This window comes from Mustela nigripes, chromosome 1 (assembly GCF_022355385.1).
Source record: "Mustela nigripes isolate SB6536 chromosome 1, MUSNIG.SB6536, whole genome shotgun sequence".
NCBI lineage: Eukaryota > Metazoa > Chordata > Mammalia > Carnivora > Mustelidae > Mustela > Mustela nigripes.
Genome location: NC_081557.1, coordinates 206870037 through 206891670, shown reverse-complemented (window position 1 = coordinate 206891670; position 21634 = coordinate 206870037). Strand labels below are relative to the sequence as shown.

The 21634-nt window shown below is 50.5% G+C and overlaps 1 protein-coding gene across 4 annotated transcripts in view; it reads left to right on the top strand.

Moving 5' to 3' along the window:
• The window catches only part of LOC132004294 (high mobility group protein 20A-like), a 55979-nt gene that overhangs the window by 22202 nt on the left and 12143 nt on the right, over positions 1 to 21634 (top strand). For all 4 annotated transcript variants that reach the window (XR_009400484.1, XR_009400476.1, XM_059380585.1 and 1 more), the window contains exons 3-10: positions 2996 to 3075; positions 3873 to 3996; positions 6609 to 6735; positions 8625 to 8683; positions 12624 to 12732; positions 17239 to 17442; positions 18287 to 18378; positions 21031 to 21160. Coding sequence is in view for 2 of the 4 variants with exons in the window: in XM_059380585.1 (XP_059236568.1) it covers positions 2996 to 3075; positions 3873 to 3996; positions 6609 to 6735; positions 8625 to 8683; positions 12624 to 12732; positions 17239 to 17442; positions 18287 to 18378; positions 21031 to 21160 (925 nt within the window). In the remaining 2 variants the exon portion in view is untranslated. The remainder of the gene's footprint in view (positions 1 to 2995; positions 3076 to 3872; positions 3997 to 6608; positions 6736 to 8624; positions 8684 to 12623; positions 12733 to 17238; positions 17443 to 18286; positions 18379 to 21030; positions 21161 to 21634) is intronic.

Here is a 21634-nt window from a genome sequence, read left to right as displayed (position 1 = left end):
GAAAGAAAGAAAGAAAGAAAGAAAGAAAGAAAGAAAGAAAGAAAGAAAGAACTGCTTTTGCAGTGTTGATTTATTTCAGAAACAAATGAACTAGAATTCTGATTTAAAAGAACCATGCTGTCTAAAGGCAGGGACCCAAGTTTTAACAGTTTAACCTTTCTCATGGTGTCTAGAACCATGTAATGCAGGTACCATCTTGCAATAATCACATTCACTGTTCAGATGCAGCGGTGGGCTGGGGAGGGGGCTAGGGCTGCCAGCCCTTTAGCTAAACACCTACTGTCCTCTTGCAAATAGCCAGTCCCCAAAATTTGCTGGGGAGTTGACTGTAAAATGCACAGAAGTCGAGAGTCTTTTCTTAAGCATTTCTGAGCTTTGGTCTGGTTCCCAAAGGAAGGATATGAAAAGTTGCATAAACTAAACTATTTTTCTCTTTGATGCTCAGTCTCCTTGTAGAATCCTGTTCATGATCATGTCCTTGAGGTCTTCCCTCCCAGGCAAGGAGAAGACACACGTGCAGAGTCCCTGCTAGGTGCCTGGTGCTGTTCTAGCCTTTTACAAACATGAGTTCATCACCCCTGTGCTGCCTTTTGCATCATAGGTAGGACCTACAGGGGTAAGGACAGCTCTCAGAATGAAGGTGGGTCAGAGCTGGGGTAGGGGGTGAGGGGGTGGGAGCCATGTCTGTCACTCTGGCCCCTTGTACCTCCCACTCCACCCTGCTGACTACCAGAGGAGCTTTTCTTTGTAAAAGAAAATTCTGTCTATTAAACCAAATATCCAAAATTCACCATCTGTTGCAATTTGAATATGAAAGGTCTGTGCTGGTCAAGAATCCTCTCAGAAGGGATGTCCCCCCTTCAGTCTCTGCTTTGCTGAAAGTGGGCTTTTTGCTCCACTTTCCACCACCCTGTTTTTTTTCACTCGTCTTGCTCACCGTGTTCTGTGCTGCCTTCTTCTTTTTAATGGATGTCCTCAAGTGCGTGGGAAAGTTCTCCATGCAGTAGCAGCCTGTGCTAATGACCAGCTCACTGCGTACATGGCTCTATTTAAGGCCAAGTCAATTAAGGGCGAATTCTGTGGGAGAAATGGAGGAAGAACAAAAGGCTGCAGAGAGACTTATCCCAAGCGCCTCTGTCTCCATGACTATAGTTTGTGGGCAAACTAAGAAAACACTCTGGAAAGATTATCTTGCAATAAAGAAGCTGAAACAAAGGGCCAAGGATGGCCATGCAATGATTAACAAGCACCTTTATTTTGATTTTTGATTTATAGAACAAGGTGATAGAGAAGTACAATAAAACACATGGGAATATTTCCTCTAATCAGAAACAAATGACTTCGCCTCTGTGCTACAGCAGAGTTGCTGAGCAGGGAGGGAGAAGGGGTAGCTCTGTCTGTGAGGCAGGGCAGAGGTGACCTGGCCCACATCCCACCTGACCCCAGGCAGCTTTGGGGTCTCCCTCAGGAGATAATGCTTTAACAGAAGCCATGGCATGCTCCCGGCTCTCGGCTTGGCACAGCCCCTCAGCGGCCAATCACACCATCTTCCTGAGTGTCTTCCCGTGGCATGGGATGATGATAATCTTTGCTTTCACTGGAGAATGTGAGATTCACATTCAGGAACACGCGTGTTGGGAAGTCCTTGGTGAACTCCACTGTAATGGGGGTGGTTCCCAAAAGTGTTCATTATGGGAAATCACAGGTGACCTCAGGCCCTGGGAGCTGTCCAGGGTCCCGAACAAATTGTCTTTCACTTTCAGACTCCAGGGATCAGCATAGACCCCACTATCAGAAGGGAGCCAGGGAGAGTGTCATTATTGTGCACCTACTGTATGCCTGGCAGCTTGCTAGGTGCTCTGCAGCACCATCTCATTACACACGTTTGCTACCCTGGCTCTATGCCTCTTCCTGGCCTGAGCTCGGCCCTCCTGCTCCTTAAGCCCCTTGATGCTAACTGCTGCCCAGGCTGAAATGGGTATGTCGGCGGGGGAAGCGTTGAACAGAAATGCTGGGACAGTTGAAACAGAGGTTTACAAGGACACATTCTCAGTTCTCTCTTCGATTCTGGGCACATGTGTGTGTTTGGTTTGGGAAACTTGGAATCCAAGCCCTGAGAGCAAGGACACCCAGTCTGTCACTCTGTAACCACTATCTCTTGTAATGAATGGTTGCAATTATTTATATATAAGTCAGCCTCCGTGGCTGGGCTGTGAGCTGCTTGAGGGCAAGACCTGGGTCCTCTTCAGCCATCTAGACTCTGAGCAGGCACAGAGCCCTGACGATAGCAAGGATCAGTCACTGCCCAGGGATCCAACACACACAATGAATGGAAGAGTAAGTCTGCCACTTGGATCTCTCTCCCAAGACTGACTTCAATCTTAGAAGCCTGCACCAAGTGAGCACTTCCTGGGTGCCTGGTCCTGTTTTAAGAACTATGCATATATTAGGACATTTAGTCTTTACCACAGCCCACAGGTAAAGGCTATCCTAATCTCCATTTTACACATGGGGAAACTGAGGCACGGGGATGTTCCTTACATCAACAGGGTCAAACAGCAGGTAAGTGGCAGAGTTGAGATGTGAACTGGGCTGGGCTTCAGTTAAGCTCTGCTGTTAACCTTTGGCCCCTGCCCATCCCCCTCCCCAGTGCTGAGGTTTGTCCCTCCCACCTCCTTCTACCACCTGGAAACTAGTTACCTAAACCTTGGGTTGCTTTCTTGATCTCACCTGATGAACATTCCACAGCTTGGATGAGAAGGGACATCGTCCGGACTCCTGCACCTGCTGGGAACTGGGGCAGGGATTCGCATCTCTATGCCTTGGTCTCCTTGTGTTCCAGGGGCTCATCTCTACTCTGCGGAGTTGCTAGGGGGTGGGTGAGAGGACACAGACACTGAGAGGAGACTTTAGTGTCCTGCCATTATTGTTGTAAGTTGTGATTGGAATCTGCTAAATGGTCTCAAGATTTCCCTCTCTGCTATTTCTGTTTCAGAAAAGGAAAGGGGGCTGGCCCAAAGGCAAGAAAAGGAAACCCGCAAGGGATATTTCTGTTCCCCGTGCTCCTGTGACAGGGTAAGGATGGGGCAGCCTACCTGACAGGGTGCTAAGACAGTGGCCATGTGTGGAGGGCCTGGCCATGACCATCTTAGCCTTGATCTGTTTTCCACCGGGGCCCTTACACCACAGAGAGGGGGTGTGGGTTGTTAGTTCTTTAAGCTGTAATAACATTCTGATGCTCAAAAGGAGAAGACAGAAGAGCTGTGTGTAGGTCACAGACCAGAAGGTGGTGTGTTTGGGACCAGCAGGTCTGGTTTCCCTTCCGGGCTTACAGATATGGGTGCTCTGGGCTCAAGATGCCCTTCCCAGTGCCCGGGAACCTTGTCCCCTGTCATCCTGGCATCTTGGGCTGCAGAAAACAGGTCCCATGACAGTCACTCCCCACTGATTTTCAGGTCACCCTGCTGTTCTGGAAGTTCCTGCTCTTTTCCCTTTATCCTCATGTTTTTCAGAGTGAAGGCCTTCTTTTCCATCTCCTGTAACCCTGTGGACAGGTGGCATTATGTATGTCCATTCCACAGAGGGAGAAACTGAGGCTCAGACTTGAGCCTCTTGGCATGTCTCATGCCCATTCCTTGGGGAGCCTTCTCTGGCTCCTCTGTCTTGCATGAGTCTCTGGATAAACCAGCCATTTGAGTATTTCTCCTTCTTGAATTGACCTCCATTCACTGGTTATATTGAAAACATGGGCAAAGCCATTATTTATTTTTATAACAACCAGGAATTGGACATCGCTCCCCTAGGCCCGCTGCCCCTCCCCACCCCCTGCAGCCAGTCGCTCAGAGCCCCTGTTTGTTCCACTCCTGGCACAGGTACGTGATCTTCCTAAATGAGCAGAGGAGTCAGCTAAGGGCCAAGCATCCAGATCTGCCTTTTACAGAAATCACAAAGATGTTGGCGGCTCAGTGGGCTCAGCTGTCTCAAGAGAAAAAGCAAGTAAGTCCTTTTCTGCATAGAACAAAGAGGAAGCAGCCCCCTCTGCCAACAGCCTTTATCTGGGGTTGTTCTCCCAGCCCATCTCTTCACACTGGAGCCATAGGGAACCTTCTGGAAACCAGGCATGTGGTGCCTCTCAGCCCACCCCTTAAAAGCAATTGCTGGTCCTCCCTGTGTTTGGCTCCCACCATTTAGCAAACTGGGTTAAGCAGAACAACTAAGCCATGAATCATGGTTGAGTTGTCCAATAAGTTTAGGAAATAGTGCGCTAAGTCATGTGAGATAGGTTTTTCCCTCTGCAGAATGTTTTGGGAGCCCTTGATATGATTCTGTTCACTTAGAAAGTATTTCAGCAGAGGCCCATGCTCTCGTGGAGGGAGGCATGGAGGGAGAGAGAGAGGAAAGCACTTCAGGGCCATGAAAGTCTTCGAGGCTTAGCTCTAGGATGAGACATTTCTCAAACTAATTCTACATAGAACCCCTTTTCCGGTGAGCACCTGTAGCCTCCCATGGAAGTATGTTCTGGGGGTCACAGAGGAGGAAACAACAACCTGTGGGGTACAGCCAAAGCCCTTTTAGCAGGACATATGTGTCTGCTGTCAATTTCTGCCATCCCTTTTCTATACTTGACAACCACACTGGTCAAGCCATGCCTGCCCCAACGTCACCTCCTCTGAGAAGTCCTCCCAAACCCCTCTAAGGGGTCTGACCCCAATGCCTATTCTTCTCCCAGAACAGCCTCTTGCCTTCAGAGTGTCATTTCTCTGAGTCAAATGCAATGATCCTGAGATGAACTTCTTTAAACCTCTTCAGTCTCAACTTGTCTTGGCCACAGAAAACCTGTAGTTGAAGTTAACTATCACAGAGAAGTCCTTATTAGGGGTGGGGGTGGCCATATCAACCCTCGTCTTACAACTCAGCTTTAAAACCACTTGGAAAATAGATCCAGTGGCCAGACGACCACTGGACGACCCCTAGCCATCCTGGATAGGGCAGACCCCTGACTGCGGCCAAGAGCTAGAGAATGGGTCGCAGAGGAGGGAAGAGAAGGCGGGACTCTACTGAGCATCTCTGATTCTGGCTCTGGCTTATGCCTCAGAGAAGCCACTCCTTCCAGGGGTGCAGGAGAGGTCAAGAGGGTTGAGCCAATGGAAACATCAGGAGTGGGGAGGAATTGTCCCCACCACACACATTCTAACACATCAAACCAATCAAAACAAAACTATTGCCTTTACACTTGGGTGAAGATGGTTAGGGTAGGTCCCCACCTGTTACAATGACTTAAACCCCTAACATTCCAGTCTGAACGGCTGATTTGTTATGCAAATTAGCAGAGTAATGGCAAAGACTAGCGCATGTCTGGTGGGACAGCCAGAGTCAGAGTCTCTGATCCAAGGTTTTAGGGGGTCTCTGAACTATTTTCATGATCTCAGAAATCCTTCACCCTCTCCCTGTACCAGCTGCCAAGCTTGGAAATCCTCCAAAGCCTAGTTTTAAGAAACTCTGCCTTACACCATTGTCAGCTGTCCCCTTGGTGGGACTCAGGTCCCTACAAGAACGGGACTGGGGCTGTGTGCCACCTGACAGGTGGAAAGAAGGTCTAGAAGCCTGAGGAAAGAGGCCATCTGGAGGACTGTCTACTCCACACTTTAGAAGGACCAACTAGCATATCAATGCTTCAAAATAATTTTAACTTAATAACATGATTATTTATTTAAATTACCAAGTGCCTAAAGTAAATAACCACTGTGAGTATTCATTACCAGACAAGTGTTCTTAGGGGAAACTTTAGCCCCTCATATTGCTCACACTGTCCCCCTGTGTCCCTGGGTTGCACCAGCCTGGTGTGGCTGGAGATCAGTCAAAGTCCCTGCCTTCAGGGGCTCACAGTCAAGAGGGTCAGGACCCCTGAGGCGGTGGCATCCAATCTAGGGTGAGGGTTGCCCAGGACACAGGTCTGTACCAGAGACTGCCGAGTTCCAGGAGGTTCCTGGTGTGGTAGCGCCCAGCCCAGCCTGGGGGCATCAGAAAAAGATTCTTGAGAACGTAAATAAATGTTCTATGATGGATCTTGTAGGATAAGTGTGATTTGGCCAGAGCAGGAAAGGTGAGATGGGTGTTTCTCATGAAGGGAAAACAGTAGCCAAAGGGGGTAGCTTGGGTCTGGCTCTGATTTGTCTCTTTATCACCGGTACCCAGCCCAGCACGCTGCACAGGGTAAAGCACTGATTTTTTTTTGGGGGGGGGGGGGATGAGTGATGATTGAATAGAAATGGCATGCCCATCAAGAGGGACCTGATAGGGCCACCCTTCTCTGCAGTCACCAGATCACACATGGCAGAACGGCGAAAGCCTGGGAATGGGGGAGGGGCAGATTCCAGTTGACTGGAAGAAAACCTTCTGTAGGGCCAAACGTTCCTCAGACAAGGAATGAACTGACTGATAGGTAATGAGGGCCCCATCCCAGGGATGTGCAAGCAGAAGCTGGGTAGTAGTTTCTTGAGACCTTTCTAGAGAACTCAAAGCAAATTGGAGGAGGAACCCCCCCCCTGCCCCCCGCCACACTCCCAGATGAGGAGAATCTGAGAATCACCACCACGCTCCTTCTTCAGAGGTATGTTTATGAGGCAGATGAAGACAAGCAACGCTACATACGTGAGCTGCAGGCCTACCAGAGCTCCCAGGCGTGCAGAGCCTTCCTGCGGAGGCAAGCGGCCCAAGAGGCGCAGGCACTGTTGGGTGAGTGGGGCCTGGGCAGGCGGGGGCGGGGGGGGCGGGGCTGGAGCTAGTGCTCCCTGACCCTGAGAGGGACGTTTGACAGCAGGAGGTGTGTTTGGAAAGCCTGGGAGTTAGCCTTAGCCTCACCCAGTGTTCACACCAGTCACCTCCTATTTAAAAGCTGCACCCTTGTATCTTTTGGGTATGAATCCTTTGTCCTATAGAGGGACTGTGGTGGTCCCTGGCCAGAAAGACACCCTGCTCTGTCTTTCTTCCCGTCCTCCATTCACCGCCAGCCTCCCCCACCAATGCTTCCTGGCATCACCATCCACTAAAAAAAAAAAAAAAAAACACTCACGCCAAAATCCTTGCCTTGGGATCCAGCTCTGGGGGTCCCAGCTGAAGGAAGAGAGGAGAGCTCCATTTATTGAACGTCTACTCACCACGCCTTCACCACGGAGGGCACCTCCCATTCTTTGTCTCTTCCCGCTCCCTGGCAGTCATCACAAGCCCCTGGTGGCACCAGTCTCCTCCTGGCGGTGTGTGCCCACAGGGCAGAGCCTCACCAGCAGGGATCCGGGAGCTCAGATCCAGGAAAGTGGGCTTTTCATTGACCGTCCCTGGGCAGTGTTGTTCCCTGCGCTCTCTGTGCTGGGGGCTGGGCAGCATCCCCAGGGCTCCCCCCACCCTCCCTGCCCCTCCTCCAGAGCCCATCTGTCCCCTGCACTGCTGCTTCCTGCTCCCACCTGAGCTCTCTCCTTAATGGTTAGGGTGCGGGCTCTCCAGACCAAGTGCCTGGTTCAAATCCCAGCTCTGCCTTGTGCTGGTTCTGACTTAGCTCTCTGTGCCTCAGTGTCCTCGTATGAAAACTGGACCATAGTGGGTCCCTCTGGGCAGGGCTTGGTGCAGAGCAGAGGACTAAATCATAGGGAGCATGGTGCTTGGTATCCAGCACATGGCAAGAGTTCAGCGAGCATTCACACTGGGTATCCCCCACTTTTTGCTCAGCAGCAAAGCCTCCCCACCCCAGCTTCATCCAGAGCGGGGATTAGCAAACCCCTCTAATGGTTAGACCGTAAATATTTTACATTTTGTGGGCCATGTGGTCCCTGTCACCGCTGCTCAACTCTGTGATTGAAGCAGGAAAGCAGCCATAAATGGGATGTGTGGTGTGCCGATAAAACTTTATTTACAAAAACAAGCAGAAACTCAAATTAGTCCATGGGCCTCTCCACTCTGGTGCATTGAATATACTGGGTTTCTACCTCACATTTGTTTTTAATCAAGCCCCTGCAGATAAAAAACCATCAATCTGCAAACCACTGATCTAGCCCGTAACTATTAGCAGACAACCTGCTGAGCTCAGTGAGACCTCCGGTCCTCATCGTGAATATCCCAGCTAAGAAAACTGTACCCTGGGACCTTTGGCCAACGGTCCACTGAGGGCAGCTGTCATTTCCTGCTGGTGTTTTCTTCCCTAAAGATGCCGCTTGTCAGATTTAGCAGAGAACACTTCATGCTACTTACTTCCAACAGAGCATTGTTTTTAAAAAAACAAGTTGTGTTACTGCCGGAGGCAAAACATGGCAATCGTTTAAAGCTTAGCCTATAAAAATCTATTAATTACAACAAAGAATTTTTTCAACATCACCTAGAATATGCCATGCTAATCAGAAGAAGGAACTCTTCATTTTTTCCTGGTTTCTGGCTCATCGTTCGTACGGGTCAGTGTGGTGGGTTTTAGGGGCACTCAGAACTCAGTGGGAACTGAGCGGCTGAAGCCAAACACTGGTTCTCCAGAAGAAGCCTAGAGTCATTTCTCAGCCTCAGGAAAGCGCTCCCAACCCTCAAGGTGATCACCGCCCCCCTCCCCAGATGCTTTCTAACTGATGCCACCTGTCTGCCATCAGGACCAGGCACACCAGGAAACAGATTGGAGAGGGAGGACCTTCCATTCTCACCACTTAATGTAAGTATTTGTTTTCAGGGGTGGAGGGTGGGTCGTGGTTTTGAAACTTCATCTCACTGGGCATGGGAGACTGAAAAATGTTCATCCTCCAGAGATCTAGGTCCCAAACCCTGGGACCCACGAATATTACCTTACAGGCAACGTGGTGGCTCTTTGGGGATGTGATGAAATGAGGGCATCAGATAGCCATAGGGGGCCCTATAAGAGGGAGACAGAAGAAAAGTTCACATGACCACAGCAGATGAGGCACAAGAGATGTGGCCACGGGCCTAGGGATGCCATCAGCCACTGGAAGATGCTGGAAGGGGCCAGAAGGGGCCAGGAACAAGTTCTCCCCCAGAGCCTCCAGAGGAAGCTTGCTCCTTCATTCCGCCCCATCCTCCCCACCCCCACCCCAGGCTGCTTGTGGATTTCTGGTCTCCAGGACTGTGGCGGGAAGGGTTCTATCCCTCAACATCACCAGGCGTGGTGACAAATGACAGCAGCTGCAGGAGACTGATCTGTCTGGGTGCTGGATTTTCTGTGTTGCTGGAGTGTGGCTCCTGTGTCCGTCTCTCGCAAAGCCTTTTACTTCTGTGTTCCTGGCGCACGTAGGCTCTGAGCCCAGCTCTGTGGAGGCAGTAAAGTGTGCCGGTCCCTTGTCTGCTGGCCTGGGGAGGCTGGCAAGCACAAGATAGATCATTCCAGGAATTGGCTGTAGTGGAGACAGGCCGGTGCTGGAGCCCCTGAGTCTGTCTGGCTGTGTTACTCACTGGGCAGACGATGCTGACTCCCCCTAATGAGGAGTCATAAGAATACATGGAAAATTCCAGAAGGCATGCTGGATAGGAGAGGAACAGATGGAAGTGAAGCTGAGGTTGCTCTAGGCAGAGGAGACAGGATGGGCAGAGAACCAGGGTAGGGAGGCCATGTCGGGGGTCCACGGCAGAGAGGGCCGTTCAGGCTGCCTGGAACAGACAGTGAGCACATGGGGACAAGGACAGGGCGGCTGTGCCTAGAGTCACCGGACCATATAAGCTGCAATGCAATTGGTAGGTGTTCCCTTCAAGCTTTAACTGACAAAGAAGTATCTATTTCACTAACAAATGAGGAATAACCGAAAATGAATTTTAAGGGGCAGCTAGATATGTTGACAATGAAATTTTCTGGAAGGTGACACAGGAAACTCTCCCCGAGGGGGAGTGAAAATGAGTTGGGGGTACTTTTACTTTACACTTTTTTTTTCTTTTATTACTTTAAGCATGCATTCATCATAACTTAAGTTATAACATAAGTTGTTTTAAGTACACCTTTTATCATGACGATAAAACGATCTGAGGGCTTAGAGTGCCAAAGATTTCTTGAATCTGTCATCTGCCTGAAAGGTTGGCCCCTTGGGGCCCAGGCCAGGTGGAAGTCCCTCACCCATCCTCTGCCCTGTGCAGCCAGCTGCTCCTTCACCAACCCAGGCCCCCCTACCGGGAGGCTGCACCAGGCCCCACCAACTACATGTCACGCGGGCCATGACCATGGCGTCCATCTCCCCTTCCAGTCTCCTCTGCCTTCCACATGCCCAGCTGTCCTGGAGGGCTGCCAGGTGCTAGTCCAGAGCTGCACCCTTTCTTCCGCACCCACCCCATGACCTCAGACAAGCCCCCACTGTCCTCACAACAAGCAGCTCAGAGCACGACTGTGAACGGATCCGAGCCAGCGGCTCTGTGCCTGGTCCACAACATGTACCCAGTGACCCTGGTTGAATTGAAAGTCGAAAACGTGAATTGATTCTAGTAGATGAAGACCTCACACTTCTATTGAGGGCCATATGACTAGTACACAGCACCAGAGATTTTTTTTTTTTTTAACAGAAACAACTATTTAATTTCAAGATTACACAGTTAGAAGCAATCAAGTAAGGAAAGGCACACAGATCAATGAAACAGAATAGAGCTCAACAATAGACATCTATTAATATATGAACTGATTTTTGACAAATGTGTAATGGCCATTTAATGGAAAAAAATACTTTTAGCAAATAGTGCTGGGACAATTGGATGTGTATTTGCAAAAAGTTTAACTTTGAATCAAAACTTACACCAGCTGAGAAAAATGAAATCCACACAGATCGCAGATCCAAATGCAAAATTTGAAGTTTTTAAACTGTGAGAAGAAGAAATAGGAGAAAATATTTGTGGCTTTAGGTTAAGATTTCTTTTTTATAAATTATTTTATATATTTTTTAAGTGTGCTCTTTATTATTATTATTATTATTATTATTATTATTATTTTATAAACATATAATGTATTTTTATCCCCAGGGGTACAGGTCTGTGAATCGCCAGGTTTACACACTTCACAGCACTCACCATAGCACATACCCTCCCCAATGTCCATAACTCCACCCCCCTCTCCCAAATCCCCTCCCCCCAGCAACCCTCAGTTTGTTTTATGAGTTAAGAGTCACCTATGGTTTGTCTCCCTCCCAATCCCATCTTGTTTCATTCATTCTTCTCTATCCCCTTAACCCCCCCATGTTGCATCTCCACTTCCTCATATCAGGGAGATCATATGATAGTTGTCTTTCTCCGGTTGACTTATTTCGCTAAGCATGATACCCTCTAGTTCCATCCACATCGTTGCAATTGGCAAGATTTCACTTCTTTTGATGGCTGCATAGTATTCCATCACAGCACCAGAGATTTGCAGGATAGTGGTTCCTGGCTATTTTTTTTTTCAACATTTTTTTTTCTTGAGCACCAAGCAGTTTGTTTTGGCTTGACAGGCCTTCGGAAGCTTGGCTTCAGGTTGCAAGGGAATTGGTGGTGGGGATTATCTGAATGAGGGTGTGGTCCCTTCCCTAATCGTTCCCAGGGTCATCCTGCATTGTCATGATTAAGTGTACGAAAAGGATGTATTTCTGTAAGCAAAGGTAAGAGCACAGATCATTGTATTGGGATGTATGTGAGCTGAGTTTGGACATTGACTGATGTCTCAGCACCAGCCCCAGGCTGGTGGGGCTGGGGGTAGGGGAACCCTTTCTCAGACTTGCTGCACCGCAGACCCCTCTCCCATCTGTCAAGTTCCCTCCTGGCTTGGGGCTTTTCAGCAGCCCTTCCCCAACCCTCCCTCTCTGCAGCTCCCAGGGCCCACCTCCCTCACTGCCCTCTCCTAGCACAGTCGAGAGGTAGTGTGAAGTCTCACAGATGGTGTGCAAGAAATCGCACAACCTCTTCCAGACCGGGGACACATGTCCGGGCTGAATGAGCTCATCTCTGACAAGGGGCAGAAGTCCTAGGAATCGGTGAGCAGCAGGATGTCCTGAGCCTCGTAGCTCCTGGCTGGCCCAGGGTTGGGAGAACATACGAAGTCTTTGTCAGAAAGCATCTCATATGAAAACTTGGGCTTCCAGGAAGAGTTGGGTCCTGCTCACAGGTCCCAGCCCGCCTCTGTGCCCCAAGGCATCCACTGTACCCAGATCCTTTCTAGTGCGTCTTCCAGAAATACCCATGGATACATGCAAGCACCTATGGGTTCATGCACAGATATTTTGATAAAAGGACACATCTTTGTTATTCAGTCATAGAGCTCATTTTGGTTTAAGATTTCAAAGTAAACTCTGCAAGTAGGCAGAACGCAGAGCTGGTCCTCGCTTTTTCAAACAACACCGCTGGTCATCAGAACTCCCTGCTGTGTCCCTCCTGGCCCTGTTGCTTGTTCCTTGTTCCTCGCACTTCCTAGAACTCGGTGACAGAGGTCTTGAGATGGTTTGAAATTCTCAGCTGTGCTGGGGAGGCCTCAAACCGGCAAGCGGTTTCCCAGCGGGGAAGGAGTGAGCGGGACAAGCAGGACGACTCAGCTCAGCCAGCATGAAGTGCATAATCCCCTCTGAGCCAAGTTTATGTTCAGAGGCAGCGGGAATGGAATGCGGTGCTTCTGCCCACCTCTGAAACATCTCTGTCCACAGGGGGATGAAAGCAATGACCTGTACTGTAGGACCTGCAGGCAGTTCTTCAGCTCCCTGCATAACAAGAAGGAACACCTGCTGGGAAAACAGCACCTGCAGAACCTCGCAGGTAAGCCGCCCACCCGCCTGCCTGCTTTTCACTTGCATTTTAAGACCAGATCTACTCCAACGCTATATCCGCTATATCGAGTGTGCATTTGGGAGGGCGTGGGTCTTCCAGAGAACAGCCTACGGAGTCGCCTCTTCATTTGTTTTATTCATTTTTGGGGGTGTAGTTGACACACGATGTGACAGTAATTTCAGGCATGCAACATAGTGATTCAACAAGTGTCAAAGTTGTGCTCCGCCCCCACCACCCCACCCAGGCGGAGGCGTGACTACCACCTGTCACTATGCAACACTGTTACAGCGTCATTGACTCTGTTCTCTGGGCTGTGCCTGTTATTCCAAAGGTCTTTCTCATCCCATACCTGGAAGCCGATGCCTCCCCCTCCCCTTCGCCTGTTTCCTGCAGCCCCGTCCCCTTGACAACCGTCAGTGTGCTCTCTGTATTTATAGGTCTCATTCTGCTTTTTGCTTGTTTGTTCATTTGGGCTCTTTTTTTTTTTTTAGATTCCACATATGAGTGAAGTCGTATGGGATTTGTCTTTCTCTGGCTGACTTATTTTGCTTAGCATAATAGTCTCCAGGTCCATCCATGTTGTCATAAATGCCGCAAGTATGTGAACACCACACCTTCCATATGCCTTCTCCCATGGGCAGACTCTCGACTGCTTCCATGTCTCGGCTCTTGGAAATAATTCTGTGACAAACAGAGGAATGCGTACATCCTTTTGAAGGAGTGTTTTCATTTTCCTTGGGATAAATACCCAGCAGTGGAATTACTGGGTCATATGGTCATTCTATTTTTAATTTTTTGAGGACCCTCCATACTGTTTCCCAGCGTGGCTGCACCAGTTTGCATTCCTACCCTCCGTGCATCAGGGCCCCTTTTCCTCTGCACCCTCACCAACACCTGTTGTTTCTTGTGTGGTTGGTTTTAGCCATTCTGACAGGTTGGGAGGGGTGGTGCTCCTTATAGTCTGGATTTGCATTTCCCTGGTGCTCCGTGTCTGTTCATGTGTCTCCTAGCTATCTGTAGGTCGTCTTTGGAGAAATTTCTGTTCGGGTCCTCTGCCCATTTTCTTAATCGGGTTGTTGGTTTTTCTGGTGTTGAGCTGCATAAGGTCTTAACCTATTTGGGATATTAACCCCTTACTGGAGAGGTCGTTGGCAAATATCTTCTCCCATTCCCTAGGTTGTCTTTGCTTTATTGATGGTTTCCTTTGCTGTGTGATTGGCCTTTTCACCAACCTCAGGGCCTGGATTTCACATTCTCCCTGCCTGCAGCCTCTGTGGCCAAGTCCCTGAAGGCTCTTTCCCTCCCTTTGCTCCTTGACCGTGATCTTGCTCAGGGTCACCTCCTAGAAGACTACCCCTGCTGGCTGTGTGCAGGGCTGTATACCTCCCACCCCTCCTGTCCTCCCCTGCCTTCTCTCCCTCCATCCTTCCATCTTCTAGCAGCCTCTTGTCCTCAAGGTTGTTTGCTGTCTCCCTCCTGGATATAAGCCCCTTGTGCTTGGGGATGTTTCCCTTTCATCCACACGGTACCTCCCAGGTCTAGAACCTCGCCTCGCACTCACGGTGGGCTCTGCGTGCATTTTTGTTTAGTGGATGAATGCATGAGTCGATGTGTCCAACATACAACCCTTGAGGCTTCCTCCTTCCCAGGCTCTGAGCCATGTACTGGGGACACAGACAGAATGACAGAGCTCCATCCCAAAGAAACCGAAGAGTACGGGTTCATACAACAGTGTTCCATTAAGGTGTCTTGCTTTCAAGTGAAATGAGTCCCACAGCACAGAGGGCCCCTGCATGGATTATACCACTTAGCATCGCAGGTGTGCCCTGGGGCTGGCCAAGATCCCCCAAGAACGAGAACAGCTCTGTCAAGTGCTGTAGCAACGGGTGACCTTTGTTTCTTTTTTTTTTTTTTTCACCATTCCTTCATGGGGTTAGAACTAGATCAGACCTAAGCCCCTACTTGGCACCGTGCTTGCTGTGTGGCTGTGGACCAGTTACTGAACCTCTCTGTGCGTCCACTGCATCCTCTGTAAAGGAAAGCTGAAATTGCCCACCGCTTAGCACTCTTCTGAGGACCAACATCAGTGACCCGTGCGGGCCTGACAAGGCCGAGATGATGCCCCCCACCACGATGTCTTCCCGATCACAGACTTGGGAGGGGGCTTCCCTGGGCCTCCTGAGGCTCCATGCAGAGCCGAGGCTGTGTGCAGACCATCCCGTTATTGTTCCCACCACCCCACGACATACACACGCACACGCATTGGTCCGCGCTCTGGGTGGGAAGCGGGGTGAGTCGGGACTTTTCTCTGGCCCTGAGCAGATAGTGAGCCCTGGACAAGGGTGTGCACCAATGGCCCGCAGGCCCACTGGAAGGCTGGGCTGTGAAAGGAAATAAGCCGCTTTCACTCATGTCTCATTGAAGGTGAGTAATGGCAATGAAGATAAAAATGCGTCTCACTTCCTCCTGCTGAGCATAACCCGAGCGAGCGGACGCCTGGAGTTAGGCTGTGTGAATTACCCGCTGGAGAGGGTTAAGGCTCATTTCACCATCTATAAAATCCTGTGCTGGGGGACCGTGAGGTTGTTGCTGCGTGTGGCTGTGATCGATCCGTGTGACTCTCCGACGACCTCTGCAGTTATTTAAAAGGAACCAGACGTGGGCAAACCTCACTCCATCTTCCTTCCAAAGCGCCCACAAATTTTACCTTAATGGCCAGGCTCTTGAGACCTTTTCCGTTTCTGCTTGTATGACTGTGATTTTGTTGGGGAGCAGGGCTTTGGGCAGCGCCGTCTCTGAGTCTCTGAGGCTCGGGTCCTACGGGAAGAGGGGAGCCAGGCTTCACCCAGCTTTGTTAAGCTGGAGCCCCCCAAGGGTTGGTGAGCCCTGAGATCACCTGGCCTCATGCCCCCGCCCCGAAAGAACCTGAGCTGTCCTGTCCCCAACCTCTGCTTCTGCTCCCAGGGGCATAGCCTCAGAGCTCTGTCTTTAGATGGCCTTGTGGAGACAGAGTTCACATACCTTCAAGTTCACCCACTCAAAGTGGTTCTTAGAATATTCAGATATAGTCAGCCATCACTACAATTAAGGTTAGCAAGTTTTCATCGCCCCAAAAAGAAGCTCCATGCCCATTAGCAGCCATCTGCCGCCCCAGGCAAACACTGAGGCGCCTTCTGTCCTCGTAGCTGGGCACAGCTTTTGACATTTGATGTCTTGTTTGCGTGGAGCATCCATCAGGCTTCTCCGCCCCAATGACACCTTTGGGGGGCAGCGCCATAGCCACAAAGGACCTGAGTGCGAATCCCTGCTCTGCCCCTTACTCCCTTCCATGCCCTGAGCAAACCTCCACCTATGGCCTTTGTTTCCACAAATGCAGAATGGAAACAGTTACCGAGGACCTCATGGGGCTGATGTAAGGGCTGGAGGGTCTTGGGGCAGCCTCCCATCCACGCCAACACACGTTGGGTGCCCGTGGCACTATGGGGAGCTTGGCCGAGTGTGTCCTCAGCGCCCTGCCTCCCACGGCCCCTGCCCTGTGACGTCTGCGTGCCCACCCCGCCCCTCCGCTGGCTGCCTTGTCCCCAATCCACGCATCAGTCTCACACCTGTTCATCCTTCCCGAGACCCTCAGAAAGGCAAGATGGGTGAGGATATGGGGAAATCGTAGTCCCGATTCACTGCTAGGGGGAAACAGCCTCGTGGTTCCTCAGCAGGTTAACTCTCAAGTCACCAAATGACCCAGGAGAGCCACGTCTGGGTGTGGACCCCCAGCCAACTGAAAACATATGTTCACACGACCTCGGGAACATGGATAACAGCGTTATTCATGAGAGCCCCAAAGTGGGAGAGACCCAAACGTCCATCACCGGATGAGTGGATACACAAACCGTGGGCCTGTGCCCTGGAGCAGTGTTCAGTCCTGCAAAGGAATGATGGACTGGTGCACGGCACAGTGTGGGTGAACCTTGGAAACACGGTTAACCGAACAAAACCAGTCACAGAGGACCACCTAGTGTCTGGTCCCAGGGGTATGAAAGGTCCAGAATAGGGAGATCTACAGAGACAGGAAGCAGATTAGTGGTTGTCTGGGGCTGGGGGAGGCGGGAGCATGTGGGGGTGGGGGTGACGGGCGGCTAAAGGCACCAGGTTTCCTTCTGGGGTGATGAACAGGCGCTAAACTTGACCGCGATGATGATTGCACAGCTCTGAATATACTACAAATCACTGAATTCAGCATTTCAAATGGACAAATCGTGAGCACCTGCATTAGAGCTTAGCCAAAGACCCCTCCTGCAGGAGGCCCCCCTATTGCCACCTATCTGGCCCCAGGCCTGGAGCATTCTGCTTATCTGCTGTTTCCCTGGGGACAGGGACGGGGGTGGGGACGGAGCAGGGTCTGGCTTGCTCGCGTCTGGACACAGGGCCAGACCCAGAGATGCTGCTCATTTTTGTTCGTGGGGCTGACCTTCACCCTGGGATTTCTCTGCTTTTTAGGGAAATTCGAAAAAGATTCCACAGAGTACTTAAAGCACATGGAACTGCCAGAGCAAAAAGAAGGTCAGAATTTGCACAAAGGGGACTTGGAGGAGGAAGCCGTGTGCCCTGATCCACTTCTGCTGGGAGGCCTGATTCCAGGGAAGCCTTTTGCCTCATTTGACTTGTGTTTCTTGCAAGAGTTTATCTTTAAACTTCTGAAAAGTAAGCAGTCTAGTTCAGCACTTTCCTGGTAACTTTGTGATCTTCGGTTTTACGATCCTAGTCAGAATAACCTGCAAGAAGAAATTATGATATTAAGTGGAACAAAAAACAAAATACCATCTAGGAGAATAAACAATAAGTAAAAATCCTAATCAGATGGGAAATCGCCAGGAACATCCATGGAGCCAAACACAGGTCTAAGAACTGTAGACAAATTACCTCTTTTAATTCTTGTACAAGTACTGTGTGGTTCGTAATAGTATCCCTTTCTTTTTTGAAAAAAAGGGAAGCGGGAGGCACCTGGCTGGCTCAGTTGGAAGAGCATGTGCCTCTTGATCTCACGGTCATGAGTTCGAGCCCCACGTTGGGTATAGAGATTCCAAAAAAAAAAAAAGTTAAAATGAGGAAAGCACAGCACAGAGAAGTTAAGTAACTTGCCTGTGGTTGCACAGCTGGTTGATGGCTGAGCTGAATGTAAACCCAGGTCACAGGATTCCCCAACCTGTGTTCTACACAACTTCCCCACAGTCTCAACTATGTGAAATTACACACATGTAAATCCATGTGATTATTAGTGGTGTTTATCTCTAGCGGGCAAGAGGAGGGAATTATGTTTGTCTTTATTCCTTTCTGGGTCTGCGCATTTTCCCCCAATGGACAGAAATGTCCTTCCTGTTATCAGAGAAAGAGAGAACACTGTTAGAAAGGATTTGGGGGATGAACTGCCCATAGTGGGGCATCAGCTGTTGCCCACAGTGGGAGGTGGAGTTCAGTTCAAAGAGAAGGGGAGGTTTTCGATGGTAAAGAACAGAAAAAGATGGCCTTCTTGTACCTTTCCTCCCAGTCAAAGAATTTGAGCTCAGAGAGCTGAGGAGGACTCTGGAAAGAGCCCGAGTAGAGGAGGACGCCCTGCAGAGACAGCTGGCTGAGTTCCAGGTGAGGCCCCCTGGGGGAAGGGAGCACCCACATTCTGGCCCTGTGCTCAGCCCAGGGCCCTGAGGTGTCAACAAGGCAGGGGATGGAGACCCCATAGTCTGCTTAAAACCCCGTGTCACAAACCCCGGTGTCTCTCCCCTCTGCCCCGTGCAGCCGCGAGTCTCGGTGTTAGGTATCCTTACAAAATGTGGTGTTCTGTCTGGTGTTGGTGCCCAGAGATCCTGCCACAAGCCTTCCTGCATGCTTATTCCACATGGTGATCTGTGTTCACTGTGTTGCCAAGTGGCGTTTGGCCCATTTCTTCCCACTGGGGCCATCGTCCGTCCCCATTTCCCTCAAGGCGCCCCCCCACCCAGTCTGTCCCGAGCCCCTCCCGACTACAGCTGAGGACATGATGAGTGTCCTGTTATGGGATCCGTGGTCCGGACCACATGCCCCGAGAAGGGTGTCTCGAGGGCGGCTGGCAGGTGCTTTTCCTTGGGCAAGTATGCATAAATGTAGGCATCGCCGGGTGGCATCTATTTTAATGAAAGCAACGAGAAGAAAACGAGGTGAAACCGTGCAGAAAGTCACAGTTTTTAAATGTGTTATGTTATTCTGATTATAAAATTAACATATTCATGGAAGAAAATTCTGAAATTTGGAAGAGCATGTGAAGACGATTTAAACCCAATCATTAGAGAAGCCTCGTTAGCATCTCAGTGTGGCGGTCTCTGGGCTGCTTTCTATGCACATCTGAATCTGTCGATTCGTGTAGAAAAAGGAATCTATGTCATCTGTATGTTATCATGGATCCCTGTGTGTAAGTAAGTGTCTCTCTCTGTAAGTAAGTAAGTATGGAGGGAGGAGGGGAAGGAGGTAGAAAGAGACAGACAGACAGACTGACGGAAAAGACCGAAATGCAAAACCATAGTTTTGACTCCCATGGCTTCCATTTTTTTCCATGGTAAGTATTTGCACGTTTCCTTCTATGTTCTTTGATGAATTGCCTCTCGTGGCCATATAATGTCTCATCAGACGGATGAACCATAACTGACTCCCTGTTTCCCAGTCACTGAGCTCGTGGGTCACACCCAGGTATTCTATAAATGACGCCGTGCCGGACATTCCGTCCAGCTCTGCTCACCCTCAGTGGCTCCCCTGGTGAGCAGACACCTGCAAGGGCCATGTGCAGGTGCTTGGGGATCGAGCTGGGCTCTGGACCTCAGGAGCTGTGTGCTTGGTCTTTCATGCGTCTGCCAGGCGGGGTGGGGTGGGGGCCGCGGGGGGGCGGATGCTATCACAGTGGACCTGCCTCCAGGGTAGTCAGGGGCCATGAAATGCCTGACTGCATGTGGAATTCCCAGACGGGTACCTGGTGCCCAGTGATTGCCCTCTGGGGGCTGTTCCTCATGCTCCCTCCAGCTGGGTCATCAGCCCTGACTTTCATGCTTCCCAAAGTTCCGCTCCAATTCCTATTTCCATTGAGTGTTGCTCATCGCCTTTCCTGCAGCTCGTTAAAGAATCCCAAAGAACAGTGAATGTTAAAAATAATAATAGTAACAGGGCGCCTGGGTGGCTCAGTCAGTTAAGCATCTGCCTTCCACTCAGGTCACAGTCCCAGGGTCCTGGGATCGAGTCCTGCATCTGGTTCCCTGCTCAGCAGGGAGTCTGCTTCTCCCTCTCCCTCTACACTTCCCCCCCTGCTTGTGCTCTCTTGCTCTCTCTCTCTCTCAAATAAGTAAATAAAATGTATTATAAAAAAATAATAGTAACAACAGGAATGAAAACACCTAGCTATCCAAAGCCACCACAGTGTAACCCAGCAACCAAGGCAGCAGAGAGGGGGTGTGACATGGTGAGGGGGGAGGCCTGCCCCCTTGTGTCCATGACCTTGTGAGCCAGGCGGGTCACCTAGATCCCAATCCACATCTTCAGGGAAAAACCACTGTGCCCCATGCTGGCGAGGCCCTGGCATACAGATGCCCTTTCTCCATGGGTGGGAGCCCACTTCCTGTGCACGCCTCACCCTGAGGCTGCCCCTCATCTTTCCTGGCCCAGGCCTGATTTCTGCCGTGGGGCCATGTGTCTGGGGGAGCCTGGAAACAGCCAACTCAGAAGTCCAGCCCCATTGTGCTTCTGGGCGCCCGCTCTCTGGCTGTGGAGCCAGGCTGAGCATTGATCCCTGGGAACTGTGCTTCCCCAGCAGGTAGAATGAGCTACTGTGAGGCAGAATGGGTCTGGAGGGAGGGCAGTAGAAGGATTTTAATGGGTGGGGGCTGTGTTTGTGGCTGGCTAGGGTGGGGAGATCCAGGACATTGGAGATTTGAGTGTATGCCTTTGCAGAGAGCGGCTGCAAGACCTTCCCTGTTTAACTGTTGACTTAGGAGTTTACTTATTTACTTAACCTATTTATTCATATACTTGTTTTGTACTTTATTTCCTTATTTATTTCCTTGCTTATGTATGGACTTTTAATTTACTTATATATGTATCTACTTCCTCTTTCTCTGACGTGCTTTCCCATTCACTTACAAGCATGTTTATGTACTTCTTTATTCACTTTGTTGTCTGCTTGCTGCTTCTCGTGCTCACGCGTCCACATGCTCACGCATTCATGCCCTGGCGTGTCTTGCTCCTGCCGAGGGCTGAACCCCTAGGTGCCCCTTTCAGAGCCAGCAGCAGAGGCTGGAGGTGGAGCTGGCGGGCCTGAAGACCTACGGGGTCATCCTGGAGAAGGAGTTTGAGAACCTGAACACGGTGCTGATGCTGTCCCACTGTGGCCTGCAAGTGATGGACACGGGTGAGCCCCCGCCCCAGGCAGCCCCTCCCCACTCCCCATGCCCCTCTAGGTCCTCACTGGCCAGCAAAACCAAGGCCATGGGGGATTCCTGGCCACTCACATGTTCACACCTGCATTCCCTCATTTCTTCACGCAGCGTGCTTTCCCACGTGTGGAGCACACCCGGCCTCTGCGCTGGGTGCCGGGTGAGCGGGTGGAAAGGTGTTGATGATCCCAAATCCAGGCCCTGGGCTGGGCACCTCGGAGAGGAAGAGACAAAAGCCCCAGCCTTGAGCACTAGTCAGGAAGACAGACCGTGGTTTACTAGGCTGCTGGCGAGCGGTGTCCCGGAGTGGCCTGCCCTCCATGGACAGAGGGCATGGGCTCAGGAGGGAGGTGATTCCTTATCTATGGAATGAGGGCTTCTAGAAGGGCCTGGTAGAGGAAGAGGCATTTTCATCTGGGCTCAAGAAGCCAATCACAAACCCCTTAGGC